The sequence below is a fragment of the Berghia stephanieae genome, chromosome 3, assembly GCF_034508935.2.
Source record: "Berghia stephanieae isolate SIO BIC M18660-M18661 chromosome 3, UCSD_Bste_1.3, whole genome shotgun sequence".
Taxonomy (NCBI): domain Eukaryota; kingdom Metazoa; phylum Mollusca; class Gastropoda; order Nudibranchia; family Aeolidiidae; genus Berghia; species Berghia stephanieae.
The window spans coordinates 60,314,631-60,335,860 of record NC_088362.1 but is presented as its reverse complement, the minus strand read 5'-3'; the positions used below and the strand labels follow the sequence as shown (position 1 = coordinate 60,335,860).

Genomic DNA, 21,230 nt, shown 5'->3' with positions numbered 1-21,230 from the left:
ACTATTATAGTTATGAGTTTTGCATATTTTGCACTTTGTAAACATTTTTTTGGTGGATCCTTTATAGCGGTACCCTTTACTTGTGCCTAGGTAGGACTTTGAGGTACATGTCAATTAGTCATGAAGAATAACTGATATTAACATTGAACTGACCAGACAAATGTAGCCTACCTGAAGCAGAGGCGCCCGGCAAAATTTAACTTGTAAAATGAATCTTGATTTCTTGACGAGCGAGATTTACTCAGTTAACAGTTGGCGTTAAAACACAGGCCTCAATGGGGACGATCTATATTATTTTTCCTTATTTTCGAGTCATTGGTCACATTGCATAATGTGCTTAGAAGGACATACAAAATAACAAATCCACAGTTTTCGATTTATCCAATGTGTCATTTTATTCAGCTTGACCCTTTGGTGTGTTTATAATTTTCATAAACAAAGTAGTATGTTTATATTCATTTAAAAAAAAAAAAAAGATCCAATCGTTGGATACCAACGAGTCATGTGATTGATGACATATCGCTCCCATTTTGTGCCCACGTTCTAGAGAGTTTAGTTGTACCGAAAATATGATATTGGAATGATTTGATATTCTATAAATGATACAATTATAAGTAAATAGTCTCACTTTTTATTTCCTGCCTGACAAGTCATTGATTGATGTGGCATTTTCGTTAATTACAACAATGTTAAACCAAGCCCATAATTGCGTTCGGTTATCAGACCTGCAAATAGGTACACGGAGCCAATTGTGACTCGTGTGTAAGACATATCAGTATAACCGCTACCGAACCAGCTGTTGTTCATATAAATATGTCCTATAAAATATATAGATACGTAATAACATTCATTAGATATCATTGTTTATATTTTGACAGAAGATTCCGATGCTACATACCCTCATACAGGTCGGTTACTTTAACAACGACCCTTATCTCGTTTATATTAAAATCTACCAGAAAGAGCAGTGCCGAAACACATAATCTGACGTCCACACAAAGAATGATGTCTTTATAATCTACCAATACCAACAGAGCGATTAAACTAAAAAAAAAAAAAAACCCTCCCAAAATTTTTTTTAAAAAACCCTGAGCTTTTATATAGGGCTATATCCACTTAATGTGCTCAAAGCGCTTTACAAGGGGTAAACAGCAACATGTAACATGTAGAACGAGACATGACGCCTGTCAGGCGATATTACATTTTTCCCCCGACAGAGACAACGCTGTTAACGGCCAGGTACTCATTTTACACCTGAGTACGGTGAGAGAATGTGAGTAAAGAGCCTTTTCCAAGGACTCAACTATGCGCCGAGCGAGGCTCAAACCCAGGACCTTCCGATCCGAAAGCGAGTGTTATACCACTAGACCACATAGCCACACAAACTAACTCCGATAAGCACACTAGTATTGAGAATTAACCAATGAACTGCCGTAGTCTGGAAAGCCGCGTATTAAAAAATATTGCCAGAAAACTCAAGAGCAGTGCAAGAACCCGCAATCCGACCTGACGTCCACACAAAGAATGATGTCTATATTATAGCCTACCAATACCAGCAGAGTTCGCATAGAGATTCAATATGCTTCAACATTCGTGACATCAATTCCCTCGTAATGACGCATAGTAACTTAGTAACTGGTTCTAAACTATCGGAACAATGGCGGACGCCCTTATGAAATACTTCTCCGACGAGCATAAAAGTTTTGTCCAGAGGAGAAACACATTTTATAAATCTGAACATGTTTTGACTTTTATACATTCTGATCACATGATAAATGAAAAAGTTTTAGCCAGCAATTTTCTTTGTTTAGAAGCTGCTCGTTGCTGGGCGGTCGTGACATCAGACTGTTTAATCCAATTAGCCCAGATAAGCACGCTTGTAATGACAATGAACTGCCGTTGTCCGAAAAGACACATATTTAAAAATATGTCCAGAAAACTCGTCCTTTAAATATCGATCGATTTAAATGACTGTCATCTTGGTATAAAAAAAAACAACAAAAAACAAACAAAACAAACAAACAAATTAGAGCATTTATATAGAGCAATATCCAATAAACGTGCTCAAAGCGCTTTACACATGGTCCCTGACCAACAGCAACACGCAACATATTGAACGAGACATGACGCAAACTACTTTTCTCCCTGGTACCCAATCACATGAGGTTCAGAAGAAAAAAAATCTCGACTTCACCAGGGAATTTCGAAGATCGATCTCGCGTATAAAGCGAGTGCTCTACCAACTGAGCTATCGGATCCCCAAAATTAAATAGTGCTGTTTTAATATTTTTAACAGAGAAATCACCGGTTTTAGTAGAGCTCTATCACCATAAAAAAAACAACAAAAAACAAAAAAACAAACAAAAAAAAACAAAACAAACAAAAACAAACAAAAAACACCAAAAAAAAACAACAAACAGACAAACAAACAAACAAAAAACAAAAAAGTGAATAGAGCAAACCTATACGCGTAAGAGTAAACTTACTTACTTACTCCTCTTTGGTGTTTCATAAACACATAAGATCGACAGGAGGGAGCGCCAGTGATTTCTGTCTTCTGCCAGCCTCCGAACCCCACCCCAGGTCCAACCGAAGGATGTCATTTCTCTTTCCAACGATCTTCTCCAAGTTTCCAGTGGTCTTCCCCAATTGCGATTAGCCTGCTGTGTCCATCTGAGCGCTGTTTTTGGGATTGCTCCCTCCTCCTGTAATTGAGGAACTACATAAAGGAGCAACTATTTTTATTCACAATCACTCACAATGGTCTGAAGTTCGTTCTCTGGTCAAGGAAAGCTGATTTTTGGGGGATTACTTTTTTAGTTTTAGCTTTGCTTTCATCATTCACTTTTCCTTTTACCTGCTCCCAAAATGTCACTTATATAGACCACCGTCTAAAAACGGTATCATGGCGGCATCCATTAAATCTAAAAAGTGAATTAGATAGAATGAAAAGTAATACAAACTTTTGTCACAACGAATCATGTGATCGATGACACGGTTGATCAGAAACCTGAATATACGTAGAACGAATTTTGGTCATTTAGCTGTACCTATAATATGATATTGGAATGATTTGATTTTCTATAAATGAGACAATCATCAGTAAATAGTCTAATTTTATATTTCCCGCAGCCTGGCAAGTCATTGATTGATGTGGCAAGGGAATAATATATGTCCAAGAACAGTTCCTTGGGGTACTCCCAAGTCAACGGACACTTCATCAGATGTTCTGTTCTCGATCATTGCCCTCCTTTTCCGTTTGATGAGGAATTGTTTTTTACATGTATATCAGGATGGCTTATCTTGGGCAATAGCTTCTGGTGGGGAGCACAGCATCGAATGCCTTGGAGGTCTACGTACCCTTATTTTTGGATTCCATTAAGCCATCTGCTGTTATTATTATTATTATTATTATTATTATTATTATTATTATTATTATTATTATTATTATTATTATTATTATAGAATGAAAAGAAATACGGACTTTTTTAATTGTAAGAAATTGTATTTATTTTTGGCTATAATGGATAGAAATTAACACCAAGTATCATATTTGTGGCAATAATTTCTTTTCCATCACTTACTTCATCCCGTCATAATACCGCTTTGAAAAGGTGAGTCACACCATAGTCTTCGTCACGTCACGTCATGATATCCGTCACGTATACTGTAGTCGCGGGTCTTGGAACGGATTAGAGATATCTTGTAATATATAAATCTATGGAACGGGTTCTGAGTTACTCCCCCTTCAATCCTGAGGATGAAAATTATTTCCCCTGGCTCCTGGCGCCAATTGTAAACAATAACACACACCCTGCTGGTCGTCATCGTTTTGCTGTGTTTTCGTCATTTTTTTGGTTATCTGTGTGCTTCGAAGCCAATGTGTGGCAATAAATGATAAGCAATGACAGACCCAACAAGGATAATAGCACTTTTTGAAGATTTCCAGCTTCATTCTTTTCCAGAAGGTTGGAACACGATCAACTGACAAGACAATTCAATTCATTTTCAATTCAATGAGTCAATGACTGGACGTCTACGGATGACAAACTTGCAATTTAAAAGAGCCGTTCGATATTGTCATAAATCTATTATAAATATTTTTCTTATGCACACTGTGTAACAGTAATAGACATCAAGATTCGCATTACCTCTATTCTTTTTCATTTCTAAACCAAACTCTACTTCTACTTCTACTTTGACTTTACTTTAAAAACTGACAAGGCAGTTTTTTAAAGTTTCAAGTGTGACCCTTCTTGATGCTTTTACTTTTACTTTAGACTTCAGTAGTTAATAGTAATAGTCATTATCGGTCGTCGTTAAGTGCAGGGCGAGGTCTTACTTCGTTTACTGGAGACCAGTTGCCACATTGACTGTTGTCCATGCCAAATAATAGTAAACATTAAGTTAAGAGGAAGCTCAGGAACCAAGCGGAATGGGAAGTAAGAAAAGCTGAAAGAGCCTTTGAAAAACAATTAGCCTTTAAATCAAAGTATAACAGTATACCCAAGCCCAAAGCCATTTTACAAATATGCAAACTCTGAACTAAAATCTAAGAGTGGTATAGTAGTAGTAGTTAGACCTTGAAATTGGAAGGAACGATGGTTCCACTGCTAGCACTAGCATAGCAGTAACTCTGAACTCTGAAAAAATATAGGTACTACTTACTAATAATGATAAGGGAAATAATAAATATACATTTTATCTTTCAGAATGGGTACAGAAATGTTGGAGTGAAGATTTTGTTGACCTGGGATCATTGCCAATCCAGTCAGCTCAATTTTTGTCTGAAACCAAATACTTGGCTAACGAACTTGAGGCTTTAGGACAGTTGATATCGACCTGTTTAGATTTAGAAAATGAAAATGAAGAAGGTAAGTAACATCTGACTCTAGGTCTAGAGTGAGTCACTTTTTTTAGGAACATACATAAATGACAAGACAAAATAAAAAAAAAATACAAACTCAATAACATATTTTTTTTTCCACTGAAAAATGCTGGAAAATCAAAATGTTGGTGACTTAATCAGATTATCTCATGCTTTGAAATCATAATTAATGATTACTTATAAGTGACTAGTATTTTGACAAAACCAAATATTGCTTACTAAAATTATCACTCAAGAAAAAAAAAAAAAATTCAAAAGGACTCTGTTATCGTTACAGCCAAGGGGTGAGAATTCACTATCCTATGCATTCCGTATCTCTGACAAGTCGTTGCACACACTTAAATGTGAACAAATGAAGGCTTTTAGGAGAAAGCTGGGGAAAAATCAAACCCTAACGAAATAAAAACTTCAGTCCAATTAGAAATGTATGAAAAACAATTGTCTAGCGAAATGTCCTTTGTTTCTAATTCTAAGACCTCGCAAGGATTTCATAACTATCAAAGTCTAACAGATATCAGAAAAATTCTGACACTCTCATCTCAAGGGACAAAGAAAGAGAGTTTGTTTTTCTTGCCTCCTGATACCTGAGTTTTTAATATACCTATACATAAGTAGTAATAATGTTTTTGTTTGTTTGTACTTTTAATGTTTGCACAAGTCCACAGTTTCTAGCAGCTTAATATCACTTTTGTTCCTTATTTACAGGTTTTTGGAATATTTTGGTGGAGAATGATATTTCACACAAAGTCTTGGTAACTCTACTGGCCTATCTATCCCACAATGCAGGAAAGGTAATTTTACAAGTTGAATTTTTCATTGTAAATTGTCATGATTGAACGACAGCATCAGGTGATCCTTCCAGATAAATAGGAAAAGTAGATTTTATTGCTTGTCTTTGAGAAAGAAATAGCTATTCTCTATATTAATAAAAGAAAGAGCAAGTGTGTGTGTGTGTGTGTGTTAATTTGTGTCGACTGCAGGAAAGGGAGGGGGGGGGGGGGGGGTCGGGTGGAAAAACCTATAGAATGCTAATCAGTAGATGTTTGACCAATCAAAAGACGGGATTAGTGGCTCTTCCCCCAAGCTCGCTCCCACAAACTGAAACAACACTGAATATTGTAAACAAAGAAGCTCTGTAGATTCCTGTATTTATTTTATTTTAAAATTTTCTTTGTTTACTAACCAGCAGAGGTTTTTGTTTATTTTTTGTTCCATGGCTTATTGATTTCTTAGGGATATTTATATGCATGTCAGTGATAAGTTTTACATCGAAGATGTAGCGGGGTTTGCTAGTTACTATTAATTGAATGAGGCAAATATTTTATTCAAATCTGCTTTTATTGTTTCATATCTCACCAGGTGCTTTTGAAGTATTCTTCGATTAAAATAGTATTTTATTTGTAATAATTCTACTAAGCAAAATTAGAAATTTACAAGTGTTGAGATCTGTATTTTTGTGTTTTTTAAATATTTATAGGTGTCAATTACTTGTCAAGAAAGAATTGCTGGAGTTCATGCAGCCTCTGTCTATCTCAAGCTGGTAGCCTTACCAGGTATGAAACTTGTAATTTTGAGATATTGTATAGCATAAACCTGTGGGTTTTATACTTCTAAATTTATTGCAAAATTGAAGGGAATGGGGCTTTTCAGTTTTTGATGTTACTATTTGTATAAGATATTATTTCAAGGACGCTGGTAATGAACTCTGATTCCAATAACACACACTTGCTAACCCTTCCGCTTTTAGCGGAATCATTCCTATCTTCACTCTGATGAAAATAGTAATTTAAAAAAAAAAGGGTGGGGGGGGTTAAGAGGTGATTTAAAAAAAAAAAATGATTGCCAAGAGAGAGCTAAGTAGGAATATTAATTGCACTCCTTTCCCCCTTCCCCATTGCATTACCTAACATATATGATACATAGTTTTGACTGCTGTGCCAGAACACTGTCTTTATTATCTATTAATAAGAAATTCCTATTTTCTGACGTTATGATTCTCGTTTTGGAATGTGAAGGGGTACCAGGTCTGATAACAGTTCTTTTTCTCCGGTGATGTCATTTTTGTAAATCCATTTATGGACATGGTTTGATTTTTTTACTTAATTGAGACCATATCACACCATTTTTGTAGACAGCAGAATTAGCAATAGAACTTGAGCTGCCAGTAGAGGTCATCTCACATTACCTTTACTGTTCTTTTTGTGACAATTGACGGGTCTGCAGTTGGAAATAAAAAAAACAAATTGTGTGTTGTAAGAAACTCATCTCTAATTGAATTAAAAGATTAATCATCATCAAAGTAAGTGATATATATATGTATATATATATATATATATATATATATATATATATATATATATATATATATATATATATATATATATATATATATATATATATATATTATTTTTAAAAAAATATTTACCACAATGTTTGAGACAGTCTACATTAATGTTTCAGGCTTAATTTGCCATCGTCAGGACTGAGTTGTTTTGTTGACTGTTGTTGTTTCTTGAAGTGGTTCCGGTTTGAAGTTAATTAACAAGAATTTCCGCCGATGTGGACACGTTCCGTACATCTCACTTTTCGTGTTGAGTGTGGCTTCATGAGGGTGTTTGATTATAATATATTTCTCTTCCAGGCATAAGCTACATTGTTTTGATGTTGGTGTGTATCCTGTTGCTTTAGATAAAATTTTCCATGAAATGTTGTGGTCTAGTTTGTTGTCATTTAATTTCCCAATATGTTCGCTGAGTTTTGTGGATGTTTTTTTGTGAGTGTTTCTAAATGTTGAGGTGTGGAGGTTGTATTCGCTCCATTACTACATGTCGAGCACTTTTCGTACCATATTTGTATCAAACACGATTCAATATATATATATATATTTAAATAAATAATCTACAGGAGTTGTAAGAAATTCATCTCTCATTAAATTAAGGGATGAATCAACATCAAGTAAGTCATCTAAAATTATTCTGATTTACAGGAAGTGCTGCATTCAAGATCTTCCATCCTGAGCTTTTTCTCCAGGCTTGTCGTCTGCTTGGTAAATGGAATAAAACTGGTAAGTTGATTTCAATTCAACATCCCTTCATCCATTTGTAAAGTATCCTATTCTTTATTTGGGGTCTTAAAAGCTCAGTTGGTAGAGCGCTTGCTTCAAATGACGAGGGACTAAAAGTTTGATCCTGTGTGAAGTAGGTAATTTTTTTCTAAGCCCCCTGTCCACCCAACAGTGATAGGGTAGCTTGGTCTGTTAGATCTGGTGGAGAGTACTTTGCGATAGATTAGTGTCCTTTCCAGAGGGCAACAAGCAATTGCTGTTGCTAGCTGTTGTCTGTTTCATGCTATAGAAACCGGGATAAATTCCAGCTCCATGGGCCTAATGACTTTATTATTCTTTATTAGGTTGGTTTTAAAGTGTTAATAATAATATTTTTCATTTTCTTATTTTCAAACTGAAATGGCATCTTCTTTGAATAGATTGCATTCATTATTCATATCGTCTGGTTCTTTACATTAAATTCAGCACCAAATAGCGTTTAACTCAATCAGACATTGATTTGAGTGATTGCAGCTAAAATGTTCATTTTTGAGAATTTGATATGAAAAAAAACCCAACAAAAATTTGAGCTTTTATATAGTGCAATATCCACTAAACATGCTCAAACGGCTTTACAAAGGGCCTGTGACCATCAGCAACACGTAACATGTAGAACGAGACAGTTAGGCAATATTACAATATGAGTCTGCTTAATGGCCAGGTAGGTCACTCATTTTACACCTGAGTACGGTGAGAAAATGTGAGTAAATAGCCTTTTCCAAGGACTCAATTTTGTGTCGAGTAAGGCTCGAACTCAGGACCTTCCGATTCGAAAGCGAGTGTCATACCACTAGACCACATAGCCGCAAGGGTTAGATGGTTTTTGACATTTTATTTACAGATGTTCTTGTCCTTAAACGATTGGATTTCATATTGGGATAATCCTGTTTCTTTTTTTTTTGAAAGCATCAGGGTGATGTTTGAAATTACTGTGAGACACATTCCCAATAGGATTCAACAGTGGTGACGTCACTTCCCTCGTAATGACGCATAGTAACTTAGTAACTGATTCTAAACTATCGGAACAATGGCAGATGCCCTTATGAAATACTTCCCCGACGAGCATAAAAGTGTATCCAGAGGAGAAAAACATTATAAATCTGATCATGTTTTGACTTTTATACATTCTGATCACATGACATGTGAAATAGTTCTAGCCAGCATGAAGAATAAAAAATAGCGATTTTCTATGTTTAGAACCAAGCTGCTCGTTGCTGGGTAGACGTGACATCAGACTATTGAATCCTATTGGCATATCTGCTTATTTTATTTCCAAAGACTGTATGTGTTCATATTTTCTACACACAAAAAAAAATAATTTTCTACTCTTATTAAAACCATGCAATCCAAAATCATTTTAATAACAAATGTCCATTATAAATGTTTACAGACTTGGGAGGAGCTCGTAAAAACAGGAGAAGAAGTTCCTCACAGTTCAGCCAAAGCAGTCAAAGCCAGAGAAGCAAAGGCAGAAGAGGCAAGAAAAGGCGCTCTGATGAATCTTTTCAGGTAGGACTCAACGTTTGACCTGTGGTTTTCTCTTTCAACAGCTCCAGTGATTTTGGTATTTTACTGTACTGTGTAAAACAAATGGATGTGGATGCCGCAATTTTTTTCTGTCATTAACTCCTTATAGATGTGGAGATTAATTTATGTTTGAAATAATGTATTTTTTAGGGGTTGCTATAGCTTAGTTGGTATAGCACCCGATTCACATTCTGACCCCCCTCCCCCCCCCCCCCCCCCCAATTTGCGCATCCAGCAGTGATGCGTAGCAAGTTCTTTTAGATCTGGTGGAAATAATAATAGTAATAATAATATATACTTTATTCATAAAAAAAAATGGAAATTCGTTTACAGACGTGGCATGCATAGAAATGTATAAACACAAAGTTGAGAATCTATGGCGACAATGTATATATATATATATATATATATATATATGCAAATGTACATAAATGTAAAAATATACAACCAAGAACCAATAGCAACACTTTATATATTGATTTGATAAATTGAGATAGGCCATACCTCTGGCCTTTAGTCCGAACTTGTGTGTGTATATTTAAAAGATAGTATTTAATTTACATCACAGTTGCGCGTTAAAAATTCGAACACAATGTGCATTCTGATAGACTAGCATCCTATTCAAAGGGTAGCAAACAATTGCTATTATCTGTTTCACACTATAGAAACCGAGATAAACTCTGGCTCCATGGACCTAATGACTCTGAAAGACTAGCTACATTACTTATAATTTATATTTATAAATCTACTGTTAAGTCATTTTATTTTTATAATGAATTTAGATATGCATAATGTTTATAGTTGACTTTGATTTGATTTTGTATGTTCTTTTCTATTTATTATCAGGAGGAAGAAGAAGATGAAGGGGAAGAAAGTATGGTAATATCAGGAGAAGATGCACAACAACTTGACATTTGTATGAGACAACTGCTTGAGGTGAGGATATACCTATTTAATTAGAAGGAAAATTTTAAAAATTATCACTAAGATTTGTTCTTTCATTATCATTTTTTCATACTTTTCCTCCATGTGCCCTTATTAGCTCACCACAATCGTCTTCAAAACATAAATCTTTTAATATAATATTTAAGGATGTTATTAATAATAAACACACTTCAATAGTGCCTTATTCTTGAAATTCTGATTATAACGTCAACTGTCCTGATAAAATTGGGACTGTCCCCATTTAGCAATGTGTGAAAAATTTAAAGAAATAAAATTGGACTGTTTATATGTATGGAAATAACCCTTGTGGGTCCCAAGATTATGCTTTTTTTTCCTAGCAAATTAAAACAAGGAACAAAAAAAGCTCTAAATCTGGATTTTATAATTTAATAGTCCAAACTTCTGTTTTGGGTCATGACGGTATTGCGTGTTATGGTGCCCCTTTTATCTCTTTAAAAAGTTAGCTGATGTGTCTGATATTTTATTATTTTCTCTATGAAAAAATTTCCACAGAACTTTTGTTTGTTTAATGTTGATGGTCTGTGGCTCTCCATTATCAAATTATTATTTTTTTTGGTTTCATTTGAAATGTTATATACAGCATTTTAACACAAATTGTTTTCCAGGATGTGTTGCTCATGTGTGAAAAGTTTTCCCTGCGTCAGTCTGTGTCAACGGCATCCCAACTCATGTCTGTCCTGGTTTCCCTGTCTAGAATGTCTCCAGATTGTACCACTGAGACAATGGGTTGTTGGTAAAGTATAAAAAGCAGAAATTTTTTTGTAAAGAGTGCATTTTTGTCTCATAACAGTTACAGGTTACAGGGTTTTTACAGGGTTGCCAATTTTCCATATATTTACGGAATTTAGGATGTTATAAACCCTTAGTATATTATCAATCACCTGCTAAACGGAAAAAAGTAAGTACACAATGTCCTTTTACTGTTCAGAAATCAGAAAGGGGTTGGTCCATGTGTTTGCGTAAAAGTTCAGCGAATTTCTGCCTCCTGAATTGGCAAACCCTGCAGTTAACTCAACTCTATGACCAATATGACACTGCCCTATACAAATACTAACATGGGCAAATTAAAATTTTAACAAGTGAGTTTTGCCTCACAATTTTAAAAAGTGCCTTACAGGCGTAATGTCATGCATATTTAATGTCATCGTAGACGGGAACTCTTGTAAAGCATTTTGAGCCCAAAGAGTGGATATTGTGCTATATTTTCTTTCCTTTTCTATTCTATTAAAATAAATTGTTTCTTTCTTTACTTCAACCCTTTTTGATTTTTATTTATCACAGGAACTCTCCAAACTGCAGTGTGGGCATGTTAGCCTATAAAGGCGTGTTTCTTTTATGTCAACCGATTCATGGTCATGTGACTTCAATGACTAATCAGGTATATAATTGTGTATAATTTTTTTGATTAAAATTTTTTTAAAATATTAGTTCCCATTTTGATTCCATTTGTATATCATATCTTATCCTTTTGTTCCATCTTTTTTCTTTAATCCCCAATTTTCATACGCTAAAAATGTAGAAGTTTTTTTGTTTTTTTTTTAACAGCAGCTTTACTATATAGTAACCCACGCTGGCTATATCAGTATTCTTTAGAGATTCTTTTAAAAATGCTGGAACACAGTTTGCTGCGAAAAAGTGTCCACGAAAACTGTATATTAAGAGAGAGAACTGGATTACTGTGACTATATTGGATTATATTTGCAGAATTCCATTTAATTATAAATAATTGACTAAATAATAAATTCCTTTTCTTCATCCCATAGTGACAATTTGTCTTTAGGGTTTATAACCCTGGCATCAGCCACTGTGCGGTTCCGCATACTGAGCTAGGGTGAGATGACTTGTCAAGGCCACCCAGCGCAGCAGCTATTCAAACTCTGTACTTTTTGGGTATGGAGCAAAAACCATACTACTGAACCATGCTGCCCCATATTACTGTGCAGATATATATGAGGCTGTTCCAAAATATTGTTTTTGTGACATTCGCCACAAAAATACTCCACGATCACATCAATTTCCAGGCAAATAAGCTGTTACTGAATCACATCCTAACGAAAGAGGATGAGATGGGAAAATGTTCTCTAATTTCATTCATGAAATATCCATTTCCAGGCATGTAAGCTGTTACTGAATCACATCCTGATGATGGAGGATGGGAAAATGTTCTCTAATTTGTCAAGACCTATTACAATGATGAGCAAACAAGGAATAGAATTTATAAAGTGAGTTTATTTAACCCATTTTTAATTTCTTTCAAATCAAAATTTTCTCCCATTATTTATTTGATTATACTACAGAGTTGGGGTCCTGATAGCTCAGTTGGTAGAGCATTTGCTTCACTTTCAAAGGGACAGAGGTTGATTCTGGGTGTTGTCGAGATGTTTTTTTTTCCCAACTCCCCCCCCCCCCCCTGTCCACCACGCAGTGGTCATCAACCATCGTCATCACCATTTTCATCATTATCACCATCGTCATCATCATTATCATCATCCTCATAATCCTCATCTAGTCATAATATCTCCCCATCTTCCTACAGATATTTGATGCAACATCTTGGAGATCGATGTGTCCGCAGTGTAAAGACTTTGCTACAACACATTAGTTTTAAAGTCCCTGACAAGGCCGATTACAGAGCTCATGCAGCACAGGTAGAATTTTGGTGATCCACCATTTTAAAAATAAATAATAAAATAAAGTCCCCTTTATTCATCCCATAAGGGAAATTTGTCTTTAGGGTCTATTCCAAGGGAAGACTGGAATAACCCAGGCATCAGCCACAGTAGTCCTTCAGAGCCATTGGACCCATGGAGCTTGAGTTTATCCAGGTTTCTATAGCGTGAAATGGACAATAGCAATTGCTTTCTATCATTTGGATAGGATGCTAGTCTATTGCAAAATACTTTCTGCCAAATCTTACAGACTCAGCTATCCATTCACTGCTGGGTGGATAGGGGTCAGAAAAAATCTCGACTGCGCCCGGAATCAATCTCAGTCCCTTTGAGTGAGAAGTTAGTGCTCTACCAACTGAGCTATCAGGACCCCTGTCAGCTGTAGTGCAGGTCCGCAAACTGAACTAGAATGAGGAGAATTATTTTTTTTTAGCTTGCTATTATTAAACTTTGTATTCCTGTCAAGGTCGTAGTAATCTTTCAGAACTATTAGTGCCATAGAGCCAAAGGTTATACCGGCTTCTGTAGTGTGAAACGGACTAAAGCAATTCCTTTCTACCCTAGGGGTAGGATGCAAGTCTATTGCAAAATACTTTCCACTAGATTAACAGACCCAGCTACCCAATCATTCCTGGGTGGACAGCGGAGTTGGAGTAAAGCATTGGCTTAAATTTAATTTTCAATTTTTTGGAAGTAAAACTTAATGTATAGATTTATGATGATAAGTATATAATGCATATAACCTGAAACTTATTTATATATAAAAATATACATTTTCTACTTATAATCCAGTCTTGTGAAATTTTATTTCAAATGTATTGAATTGAATTTCAGGCTGTCTATGAGTTACTGCAGATTCTCCCAGACATCGAGTATGCGTCGTTTCTGGAATGGATGAAAGGTTTATCCAAATATAAAAAAGTGAGTTTTTGTGATGAAGGTTTTTATTTTGATTTTGACCCATCACAGTAAAACGTGTGTCTTTGCTAGCAGAAAGTAATAGAAGATATCCTAGCCACCTTTCTTTATTTGTTGTACAGGACATCTTGTATATAATCCTATAGGTACAAGTTATAATTCTGTCTCTCTGACCCACTGATATTAATAATAATAATAATAATAATAATAATAATAATAATAATAATAATAATAATAATAATAACAATAATAATAATAATAATACAATAATAATAATAACAATAACAATAATAATAATAACAATAATAATAATAATAATAATAATAATAATAATAATAATAATAATAATAATAATAATAATAATAATAACAATAATAATAATAACAATAACAATAATAATAATAATAATAACAATAATAATAATAATAATAATAATAATATAATAATAATAATATAATAATAATAATAATAGTAATAATAATAAGAATAATTATAATGACGACGACGACGAAGGTGATGATGATGATGATGATGATGATGATGATGAAATAATAATAATAAAAATAATAAAAAATTATAATAATGAAATAAGAATCAATAAGAAATCAATGTAGATTTGTGCACTTCAAGCCTCTTTGTTGTCTTGTTAGAAATTTACTCTGTTGATTACTTTTTCTTTTTAATAATAATAAATAGCATTTCTATAATGCATAATCTATATGCTTTTTTGATAAGATTTCACATAGATTTTGCAATTCTTACAACTATAAACTCAATCTTGTTTGACGATAGTCAATAATTGCCTGCTTTCCTTCTGTAATTCGTCTGTTTGCTGATATGGTTTGGTCCAGTGCATAGAATTTTTATTGACAAGATTGTGGTTTTTCAGGTTGCCCAGAGGAGTTTTACCATCGATGTGATGAGTGCCTTGATGGACAGACCAGAAAGGACCTTGACAGGTTTGTATTTTATATGCAATCCAGTTGAGGTGCTGTAAAATGGGGGATAGATTGCTAATGGTTCTTGTTGTAGATTATTTAACATTAACAAGCTTTGGTGTAGAATGTAGAAGGAATAATAATGAAATAGAAGCTTCAATTTATTGAAGGAAGACAGATAATGTGGATGTTTCTCAGCAAAACACAAGGGATTCGTCTTTTGTGTTTCATTCATAGTGTTTTTGTTGGCAAAGGGAAAAACCTGAAATGTCCACAATATCTATTCCATTTCATGACTTATATTTTTTTTAAATTTTTATTTTAAGCTGTAACATTTTCATAATATTTATATAATGTTAAATATAAATTTAAAAAAATCTTGTCTTAATTTAAACCTTAATATTTTAGATTAATCTTTTTAAAAATCTTATTTTTATATGCGTAAACAGTTTGTGAACATGAACATTGAACTCATGGATTTAACTTTTCTGAAATATTTACTTACATATTAATTGCTATGCTTTATATAGCAATTGAGATTTTCTATTATTTTTCTTTTTACTGATATATTTGTGTTGCTGTGATGTTTATTTTATGTGAAAATATGTGTGCTGGTGTGTTTTTATGAAATGTTTGCCTGCAATGTATGTTGCTGTGGTGTTCCTGTAGTGTTTATTTTATGTGAATATGTTTGTTGGTGTGTGAGTATGTATGTCTGTGTGCATGTCTCTTACTGTGGTATTTAGTTCATGTGATTATATGTAGGATTGTATTCATGTGTGTCTGTGTGTGTATGTATTTTGCTGTGGTGTCCTACTAACACATTCATCTTACTTAACTTTGACTTTAAGGTGAGGATCCCCAATGTAAACGTTTTAAGATGTCCTATAGGTATAGCCCATGTTAAATCAAATTTTCCATGGCCTGTCAGAGATTGATGTACTCGTAAAATTTGGAAATCTTCCTGGTATCATATATTTTTGTCAAGTTTTTAACCTTTTACAGATGGTGTTTGATTTTACTAAGTTGCTTTACTGAACTGTTCTCCAGGTGAAAACAGTAAGATATGTCACATTATAGTGAAATCAAACCCCTTCTGTTGACAGTTGAAATTGCTGGAATTCTTTTCTATGAAGAAGTCCTTCAGAGTCAAAACACCCATGGGATCTGAGTCAATACTGGACTTGTTTCTGCGGTATTAATTAGCCTGTTCTCCTTTGGCCATTGGATTCTACGCATGTTTCTTGATTATATTCCCCTGTGTCCTGAGTTTTTAGAGGCCTTTGTCCTGATTTTCTGCACCGGTTGAGTAGCAGGCATGTATTCTCAATTATCTCAGCCCTTTATGTTTTCATTCAAATATGTTATTTCAAATTGCTTTTTGATAGGTGTCGCTCCTGAACTTGCGGACTTTGCGACTCACAAAAGTATGCTGTGCACATTACTCAGCAGGTGCTCTGACTCAAATGCAAGGTAAGTAATGTCAGATTCTTTTAGAGATTATGTTTAAGTCTTACACTATTATTAGTTGACTACAGTGCAATCTGCTTAACCCTCTCCTTACCAGCCATTTTCAAAATTTTCCCCAAAACTTCACACCAACCCAACACAAAAACAGACATTTCTTACTCAAACAGAAAAGTTACAAGCACATTCGATACATTATATTGTTCGACAATATGAACTCTAGTACAGAATTTCAAGTTTTTATAGCTATAGCAAAAAGAAATGAAATCTGGATGAGAAAAGTGACGGTTGCATCGCAACAAATGTGACGATTTTCCAATAGGTGGTAAGGAGAGAGTTAAAGTCAACACCTCCTGTTGGTCCCAAATTTTCTGTTCTTTATCTAAGTGTTCCATTGATAATGGATAAAGTCAACCTTGCTTAAAGTCAACACCTCCTGTTGGTCCCAAATTTTCTGTTCCTTATCTAAGTGTGTTCCATTGATAATGGATAAAGTCAACCTTGCTTTATGCCTTTCACTTTTATTAATTGATTACAGTGGAATCTGCTTAAAGTCAACATCTCCTGTTGTTTCCAAAAAATGTTCTGTTCTTTTTCCAAGTAATCCATTGATAATGGATAAAGCCAATCATGCTTAAAGCCAGCAAGCCAATCTTTCTGGTCCGGCGGTGTTGGCTTTATCGAGATCCAATTTATTTTGAAATAACTAATTTACATTTTTGTTTTGACCCCCCCCCCCCCTCCAACCTACAGATCTGTCATCTATTTTCAAAAGTTTTATGAATGATGTATCACTCATATTATCTGTCAGTCTTCAACCACTTGTAGATCTGCCAACCCTGATCTGGTTTCCCTGTTCCCTATCTCTGGATAACAGATTTTTTATTATTTTTAAAAGGGAACGTTAATGAACTCGATAAATGACATCAATTGATAAATATGGTAATATGATTTAATCACCATGGTTATGTTTTATATTGTAAATTACGTGTCTGAACCAGGAGGTCTGAGGTTCGAGGAAGACTGATTTTTCGGGTGTTTTTTTTTTCCTATTGTATTTTTCTTTCTTGTTTTGTCTGGCACCCACCGTTTCATACACACTTTTTCAGATCTTTACTTTTCAACACAACCTTATGACGATGCTTGTTTGTCTATTGTTGTTTTGATCCCCAGCATCTGTGCCAGAGCTCTTGTAGCCTTCTCCTCAAACTGCAACTCAAACATGTCTAATGTGGTCTCTACCTTGAAGGGACTCATCACCCCTGTGGTTACTGGCCATGGAAGACCGACAGCCAAGCACTTCGTCCCCACGCCTAAAATGAGGCTTCAAGACAAAGGTTTGGTTTTGTTACTTTATTTAATTTTTTTTTTTTTCTTTTTAAAAACCCTAATGAACTTCTCATGGGATAGATAAGGTACTAAGATGGTTAACTGAAATTTTATATATGCTATCAATGATTGGTAAACCTTGGATAGACAAATTTCAATATTGTTTAATAGAATTTATGGTTTTCCTCTGATCCGTGGAAATTGCGATTTTGAAGGAAATTCCTTCCTTTAAAAAAAAAAATGCATTCCCCCCCCCCCACCCCAATGATTATGGTGGAACATACAGGTGTAGTTCCTCACTCTTCAGAGGTTAGCTAGAATATCAATGATAATCTATCAACTCAATTGCTCTAAATATGGGGGTTAATGCAGTAAAAATGGGGCTTATAGGCAATTGCTCAAAATCTTCCTCCTTTTTCACTTTTTGCCACCGTCAGCACTGAAACTGATTTAAGTGACCAACTTCTTTAAGTTTGTTTTTTTGTCTTTCACTTGTTTTGTTGCTGTTATAATGTTTATATATAGGGGGCAACATGGCTCAGAGGCATGGTCTTTGCCTCACACCTGAAAAGTACCGAGTTTGACTACCCACCATGCTGTGTGGCCTTGGACAAGTCACCTCACCCTAGCTCAATTTGCGACGCTGCACTGCGGCGGATGCCTGGGTTATTCTAGTCTAAACTTGGAATAGACCCTAAAGACAAATCCCCCCTTGGGTATGAATAAAGGGAATTTTATTTATTTATTTATGTATTTATTTTTATTTTATATTTTATTTATTTAATATGCTTAAGAATTATATAATTTCAGAAAATGAAGAATCCACAAAGGCTCGTGAACAGGATGAAGAGGTTGAAAAAGAAAACATGGAGAACACAGAAAAGACACCTACAGATGGTGAGAGCAGCATCCCTAATCAAGCAGGAGAGAGTGAAAACAGCGGCCCTAATCCAGCAGGCGATGGTGACGTTGTCATGGTCGTTGATGGAGGTGACAAAGCTGGTACACCTGTCATGCTGGGTGAAAAGTCATTTGCCAACATCGCTCTCACCCCAGGATTTAACCCTTGTAGGTTGATTTAAAAAAATTATTTTATTAGACCTGTAAATCCTCAATCACTGCTGCTGCTGCTGCTGCTGCTGCTGCTGCTGCTGCTGCTGCTGCTGATTATGATGATGATGATGATGATGATGATGATGATGATGATGATGATGATGATAAATATCGATTAGATAGCCATGAAGTTTACATTTTAAAAATGCCTCACGCACAGTATCTCTATCTGGGTCATCATTCTATCAATGAGTTCTTAAAATCAAAAGTCATTGTAATTAAATGATTATCTTAAAAGGACACACAGATATTGTAAGAGACATTTTGTAAGGTTTCAACCAGACATTTTCCCTTTTTTTCATCTTTAACTAACCAATTTGAATGTTTGAATTATTTTGAAATTTATTACATTTTTTATGGTTGGCAAGGTAATAGTAGAGGAAAGCACCATCATCCAAAAGCCTACTCAATAGATGCTTTCATATTACCATTCCTAGAAAGAAAAAAAAAAAGTCCTTCGGAGCCATTAGGCCTATAAAGCAGGAGTTTATACCAGTTTCTCTAAGGTGAAATGGACTATAGCAATTGCTTGCTACCCTTGGGATAGAATGCTAGTCTAACGCAAAGTACTTTCCACAAGATCAGACAGACCCAGCTACTCAATCACTGCTGGGTGGACAGAGGGGTCAGTAAAAAATCTCAACTTCACTAGGGATCGTTCTTGGTTGCTTTGCCACATCTCTAAAATGAAAGAAAAATACTGTGGTCTGTAGAATCTTCAAAATTGAAGTTAACAGGAAATGTGAAGCGAGTGCTCTACCAACTGAGCTATCGTGAATCCCAATCGCAACCTCAGATGTCTGGAATACCTCATCACTTTTTAAAGCAAAATTAGTTCTAAAGTTTCCTTCAAAAAGAATTTGAAATTTATAATTCTAAGTCTTTTTAAGTTTAATTTAAAAAGATTTAAGACATATGTTTTTCAAACCTATTATTATTTTTGACACCACCACCACCACCACCATCATCATCATCATCATCATCATCATTATTATTATTATTATTATTATTATTATTATTATTATTATTATTATTATTATTATTATTATTATTATTTATTATTATCATTATTTTTAAAATTATTATTATCATTATATTATTATTATTATTATTATTATTATTATTATTATTATTATTATTATTATTATTATTATTATTATTATTATTATTATTATTATTATTATCGCCTTTATTATTTTACCAGACTTGCCTGATAATGAAGGGGTTGTCTCCATGTTTCGTCGGAGAGTCCTTGACACCAAAGTGGTGGTTCGTAAATCAGCACTTCAAGCCCTGCAGCAAGTCCTCAAATTTGAATGGCCTGATTATTGTGAAGAGGTTAGATTTTTATAAACCAATCAAATTCTTGCCATATTTGAATAGAATTGAAATAGTGGATTATAAATGTCGTTGGATTACTTCTAACTATTTGACTTTATTAACAGTTTAAATAATATTTGGTATCCAATGTTATCCTGTTTTTTTTTTTTTTTATTACCTCTTGTAGTGTGTTTTCTATCCCCATATATCTGTTTTCCAACATGCTTTCTTCCTTTGTCTTTTCTTTCAGGTTGGATAAAGATCATAAAGATCTAATATTTATCTATTTTTCTTATTTCTTATTTGCTATTACTATTTACTCCGATGTATTCTGAGTAATATGCACAATATTTCCGATAATAAAGAACATTTAAATTGAATTGTCTTGGAATGAGATTCTTGGTTTCATCTTGGCCCTGGCTGGAAGGGAAACAGTCAAACGTATAGTTATAGTTTTGGGAGAAAATGCTTTTATTTCTTGTAAATCATTTCTCTGTTATATTATTTGTTCTGAAAGTAATGATATTAAAGCATTTGAGTGTGTTCCTCTTAGTGGAATCCTCTGCTTGTGTCTGAATGAGATTTCTGATACAAAGTATTTTGATAGTGTGCTCTTGAAATCTACATGTTTCCCATTTGAACCATTCCCCTTTGTCTTACATTTTCTAGTGGGCTTTTAATTGTAAATCTTTTTTGACTATCCCATTTTCTTCCCTTTTACTGGCACTGAAATGAACTAAATGTGCTGCAAACTCAGTAAAGCCCTTGTTAACAAAAATAAAACAATGTTTTCCTGCTTTTCTAAAATTTTCCTTTGGTAAATTTTACAGGACTTGGTCATTCTGCAAGAACGTTGTGCAGATCCAGCTTTATCAGTACGAAAACAGTGTATCCAGTGTGTACTTGAACTGTTGGACGCATTCCCTCAAGACAAAAAGATTCAAAGGTTAGAATTTATAAAGATCTAATAGTGACAAAGGTAATTTACCATT

At 34.3% G+C, this 21,230-nt stretch overlaps 1 protein-coding gene across 2 annotated transcripts in view; it reads left to right on the top strand.

Moving 5' to 3' along the window:
* Positions 1-3,785: 3,785 nt before the first annotated feature.
* LOC144968110 (condensin-2 complex subunit D3-L-like) overlaps positions 3,786-21,230 on the top strand; it is a 50,124-nt gene continuing 32,679 nt past the window's right edge. Inside the window, exons 1-18 of one of the 2 annotated variants that reach the window (XM_078906111.1) lie at positions 3,786-3,968; positions 4,713-4,874; positions 5,594-5,679; positions 6,366-6,441; positions 7,875-7,952; positions 9,382-9,500; positions 10,365-10,454; positions 11,090-11,217; positions 11,766-11,862; positions 12,597-12,706; positions 13,021-13,132; positions 13,988-14,074; positions 14,961-15,030; positions 16,398-16,482; positions 17,650-17,813; positions 18,616-18,873; positions 20,123-20,256; positions 21,069-21,184. In XM_078906111.1, the coding sequence (XP_078762237.1) occupies positions 3,905-3,968; positions 4,713-4,874; positions 5,594-5,679; positions 6,366-6,441; positions 7,875-7,952; positions 9,382-9,500; positions 10,365-10,454; positions 11,090-11,217; positions 11,766-11,862; positions 12,597-12,706; positions 13,021-13,132; positions 13,988-14,074; positions 14,961-15,030; positions 16,398-16,482; positions 17,650-17,813; positions 18,616-18,873; positions 20,123-20,256; positions 21,069-21,184 (2,036 nt within the window). In that variant the 5' untranslated portion in view covers positions 3,786-3,904. The remainder of the gene's footprint in view (positions 3,969-4,712; positions 4,875-5,593; positions 5,680-6,365; positions 6,442-7,874; positions 7,953-9,381; positions 9,501-10,364; positions 10,455-11,089; positions 11,218-11,765; positions 11,863-12,596; positions 12,707-13,020; positions 13,133-13,987; positions 14,075-14,960; positions 15,031-16,397; positions 16,483-17,649; positions 17,814-18,615; positions 18,874-20,122; positions 20,257-21,068; positions 21,185-21,230) is intronic. The other variant, XR_013644521.1, reaches the window with a different exon arrangement.